The sequence below is a fragment of the Lactuca sativa genome, chromosome 4 (assembly GCF_002870075.4).
Source record: "Lactuca sativa cultivar Salinas chromosome 4, Lsat_Salinas_v11, whole genome shotgun sequence".
Classification (NCBI taxonomy): Eukaryota; Viridiplantae; Streptophyta; class Magnoliopsida; order Asterales; family Asteraceae; genus Lactuca; species Lactuca sativa.
Window position 1 is genome coordinate 376,766,934 of NC_056626.2, and position 4,943 is coordinate 376,771,876.

The 4,943-nt window shown below is 38.7% G+C and overlaps 1 protein-coding gene across 1 annotated transcript; it reads right to left on the bottom strand.

The window, feature by feature from the left end:
* Positions 1–438: 438 nt before the first annotated feature.
* On the bottom strand, positions 439–3,247 carry LOC111917957 (receptor-like protein kinase FERONIA). The gene has a single exon (XM_023913596.3). It carries the CDS (start codon positions 3,167–3,169, stop codon positions 596–598), a length of 2,574 nt encoding a protein of 857 aa, XP_023769364.1. The 5' UTR covers positions 3,170–3,247; the 3' UTR covers positions 439–595.
* Positions 3,248–4,943: the final 1,696 nt, after the last annotated feature.

Below are 4,943 nucleotides of genomic sequence, written 5' to 3' on the forward strand. Positions count from 1 at the left end.
GCTAAAAGTGTTGGATCGGTAAAAGTATCTGTGGAAAGTACGTTGGTAATGTGGTCAAAAAGGTGTTGGTAATGTGGTTAAAAAGGTCAAACAAGGATTGTAGGCATCGACCACTAAATCCATCGGAAAAGGGTCAGTAATATTTACTGACAGCATTTTTATCCAACCAACCAATTTTCGTCGAAAATCCATCTGAAATGACCTTAACCAATGGAAACTATCGGCGATTCTAACACGTCTTTTTAATAGGGAATTTTGAAGGATGAATGATTTTAGGAGGTAAGAGTATTAAAATGCTACTTGTTTTATTCTTTTGTAAACTTTTGAAATGTCTCATTTGATATACCCACTAACCATGTATGAAACCATAAAAGTGAAAAGGAGTTATCCGATGGACACAACTACTCCATTTAGTGATGACTACTGGACATTTGTACGTGAATTGAAACATTATAATAATACATAATTTAATCACACAATTAATCAAATTAAAATCCACTCCAGCATCAGCTTAACTGATAACCAGGCATCCAAACCTGAATTACTATACTTCCATTGATCATCCAAACCTAATTTACTATACTACCCCTGATCTTCATCTGGGTAAAATCGTTTCTGACACAAACACTTCATGGCTGCTGCCATCAGTTGATGTCAATCCATGTTGTATTCCCACTCCAGTCGACCCTTCTAACTCATAATTATACTCATACTCCTCAACTACACTCACATCCTCTTCTTTCACCGGAAACATAAATTCTTGATTTCCCGACATGCCACTACCACCTTTCATGTCACCTGACACCTCGCCATCCATCTTCTCAGCCGCCTCTTGTAACTGCAACGCAAACTCCAACCTCCAAACAACTTCATCCATCTTCGGACGTTTGCTCCCTTTCATTCTCAAACAACTATTTGCCACCTCACCAAACTTCATCAAACAATTAGGAGCAATCTCATCACGTATTCTCTTATCAACTATCTCATGCAATGTCCCCTTTCCATAATTTTTCCTCCCCCATTCAGCCAAATTCATCTCTTCATCGGGAACCCCTTGGTTTATAACCGCTGGCCTTGAACACAAGACCTCTAACAATACAGCCCCAAATGAATACACGTCGGATTTCTCTGTAAGTTGTTGATATTTGTAATATTCAGGATCCATATACCCAAGTGTCCCTTTCACTGCTGTGCTAACATAATCCACCCCTTTCTCTTTTGGCCCTAACTTTGACAAACCAAAATCCGCCACTTTCGCCACAAAATTCTCATCGAGCAAAATATTAGTCGATTTCACATCACGATGAATAATCACGCGATTTACACCTGTGTGTAGATAATGCAACCCTTTCGCTGCACCAATGCAAATCTCTAAACGTCGTTTCCATGGTAAATGAGGCTTTTTTCCTTTGTATAAATGATCTTGTAATGTTCCGTTTGACATGTAATCATACACAAGTACCATTTCACCCTCGTCATCGCAGTATCCGATTAAGGACACAAGTTGGACATGTCGTAATTTTGAAAGCAATCTGATTTCTGTTCGGAATTCGTGAAAACCTTGTTTGGATAACGCGTTTAGTCGTTTGATTGCGACAGCTGTTTTATCATTGTCGATGTACCCTATGTACACCATACCAAACCCTCCTCTCCCGATTACACGAGTTTCATCAAATTCTTTTGTGGCATCTTTCACTTCCTGAATGGTAAACCTGCGACACCTCCCAGACGGAAGGCCGGAGTCTTTTGATTTTTGCTCATCGGACTTGTCGCCGGAGCGTTTCACTCGCCGGAAAACGATAAAACCTAAAACTGACAACATGAGTACTAACGCTCCGCCAATACCTCCAATTATGACCGCATATGGTGGAGTTTTCTTTTTTCCGGTAGGGGATGGTGGTGGTGGAGACGGTGGTGTAGGTTGGAGCTCCGGGTTGGGGCCAGCGAGACTTCTATTCATGGTAAGCTTGAAAACTTCCAAACCGTTCAAAAAAGCATCATTGTATTCTTCAGTGGCCTCAAGGTTAGGAGTCATTGCGAGCCATAAGTCTTGTTTTCTTCCACTACCATCAGAATCATACACATATACGACATAATCCTTAAACACGGGAAACCCGGTACCTTGAGTCCAGTAAAACAGATCAGCATACTGTTCAGCCGTCTGATTATTAATAAAAATCTTAAATATCACCGCATGTTTTCTCGTGTATTCCGGTATAATACTACAAAAATGGAGCCTAAGCATGTAATAAAACCCGGAATCCACCGGAAGTAGCCACGTCAGATTGTAATATTCAGACAATTTACCCATGCTTCTTTGGGTAGCGTAAACTACTTCAGGTGCGGTGTAATTCGGTGTCTCAGCAGTGTAGGTGATCGGATTCTTGTAAACCTGCGTGAGGCCGGCTGCTGATAACAGGTATCCATAATCTTGGTCCCACATTCGGTACATCCCGGTATCCCCAGTGGGCGGAATCTGTATTCCACCGACGTTTAACCTGTAAATATTCTCGAGACCAATGTCCTCTTTGATCATGGGTCCCGCACTTTGACCGATGGATTTCGGGTATTTTGATTTATAATATAAGTTTTCGGGTAGTGAAACGATTTCGATACCGTTAATGAAGGCGTAGGAGTTAGGGGAAGGGGTAAAAGTGACATTTAAGGATTGGGTATCATTTACGTAGATAATGAATTCTTTGATAAAGTTGGGAACCGGGGGACTGCCAACAAGGTTAGTTCCTAGATAGGATGCGGTAAGGAAAGCGCTGAAGTTGGATAAGAGAGTGTAACCATTGGATGATACCGAGAAGTAAGATTGGTTTGCTTGGTGGCTGGAGTAGGTGGCAGGGTAGAAATAGAGGCGGAGGAATTTAGGGCCATTGGTCACCGGAAAAGTGTATGTGAATGATGAAGTGTTGAAGAGTCGGGCGGTGTAATATGGGATTTCCGGGGTGGAGGGGTGGTGGTTGTTCGTGGTGGAGGTGAAGGAGGTGGTGGAGGGTATGAATTTGGAACGTTCATCGGTGTCCCATTTCCGGTCGTTGGAAGTGACCGATGCACCACCGCAGTTGAGGAGGAAGTAGTCGGTGGGTTTGTATGGTTGGGCGGTGGTGGTGGTGGAGAAGAGGAGGAGGAAAGAAAAGAGTGGTAAAGGGAAGGTGAACATGGTGGTTGATAGATTTACGTACGTGTTCCTTTAGTGTGGTGCTCTGATCTTGTTATTGCTCCTTTATAAATTATTAAAGTAGATAGGGTTATAAAGATAGTTTTCATGACTTCGAAAAATCTTGCTCATCGCCATTTTCCTCTTAGCCAATAGGAACCATTTTACACTATGGCATGTGTAACGTGTTTCAATAGCTACATTTTAATAAAACTGGACTGCTGGAGTTGGTCGTATATGATTTTTGTTAATATATAATGTTATTTAAGTGAATAATTTACTATAAACAAGCAAAAATATAGTTTATGAACTCCTGACGTTCATGTTGAAGTATGACAAATTAGTGCTCATTAGAAAATATAATATTTCATATATTGAATGTTTATTTGTTCGATTATATTTATTGCTACATATTTCAAGCTAATCAAAAGGCGTTTCCATCTAAAAATCTGTCATAGAATACCTATTTAACAGGGTTGATAACCCATACCAGTTAGCTTAAGATGTGGCTCACTACACGGTTCAAGAACATGAAATAATAATAATAATATATAATTTGTAACTTACATCGTTGTGTATTATTATTATTATTATTATTATTATTATTATTATTATTATTATTATGTTTTATTAGGTGTTTTTTTTAATGCATTTCTATCTCAAATGAATAGAATTTCTAGGTTCTTATTAAATACTTATTAAATAAAGTTGTTTTAAAAAATGTGTCGTGCAACTCCCTTTAGTTTAAGTATGGTCGTGCAACTCAAACTTTTACTTTTTGTCTTAATGATTTCTAAAGATATGTTTTTCTCAATTTGAAAAAATATTAATTAGTTGAAAGTTTGGAAACGGTTTCATACTTGATAATATCTTTACTTTATATATTTCCTTGATTATGAGGGCTTCCTCTGTTATCTTTTTATAAATAATGCTCTTATGGGACGTAACCAAACACACAAAAATCCTCAATCCAACATCTAAGAGATGTACCCATGCCATTGAGGGTTATATACTTATATCCAATATGTTTTCATATCATGAATGGTGCAATATAAGAGAAAGTTGTCATCCATAATAATAAAGATAATAAAGGTTGTGGGAAAGCAAGAGATAAAGCTAACAACTTTGGTGTTGGGCCCAACAATTACAAAAATCCCTCACTTTCATTATCTCATCTTGTAATGGACAAATGAATGACTGATTACTTGACTTATGCTTTACCGGGCTCAAAATATTTTCTGGTCAAATTTGGGTGTTAGTATTAAATATAAAAGTTATGAAATTATCACACAAAGCAAGAATAGAAACGAAAAGAATATAAACCAAGCTTGCACACGTTTTATATCAATAAACGTCTGATACAACTTGATGAAAAGCCGTGAACACAAAGGCATCAACAACCACAAACGTCTGACTAACCCTCTATTTATAGGGACTACGACCGAGAAGAGTTTACGGCCGTGAGGTGTTTACAGCCGTAAACTCATTACCACCGTAAACTAGACAAAAACACACTACTAACATACTCCCTACTATTACATTCTAAAGCCTAGACCAAACCACTAATTTGGGCCCTTCAATCTCCCCCTTGGTTTGGACTAGCACGAAGTTAACCTTTAATAACTACCATGACGTCCGCTTGCCCCATTGCCCCATTCCACATCCGTTTGTTAAGAATCTCAGCAACCATAGTTGTATACACCTTCACAGCATCTTCAAAAGTATCCTCATCGACCAAAATCTGAAAGTTGCTTAGGTGATGAATATCCCATATTCG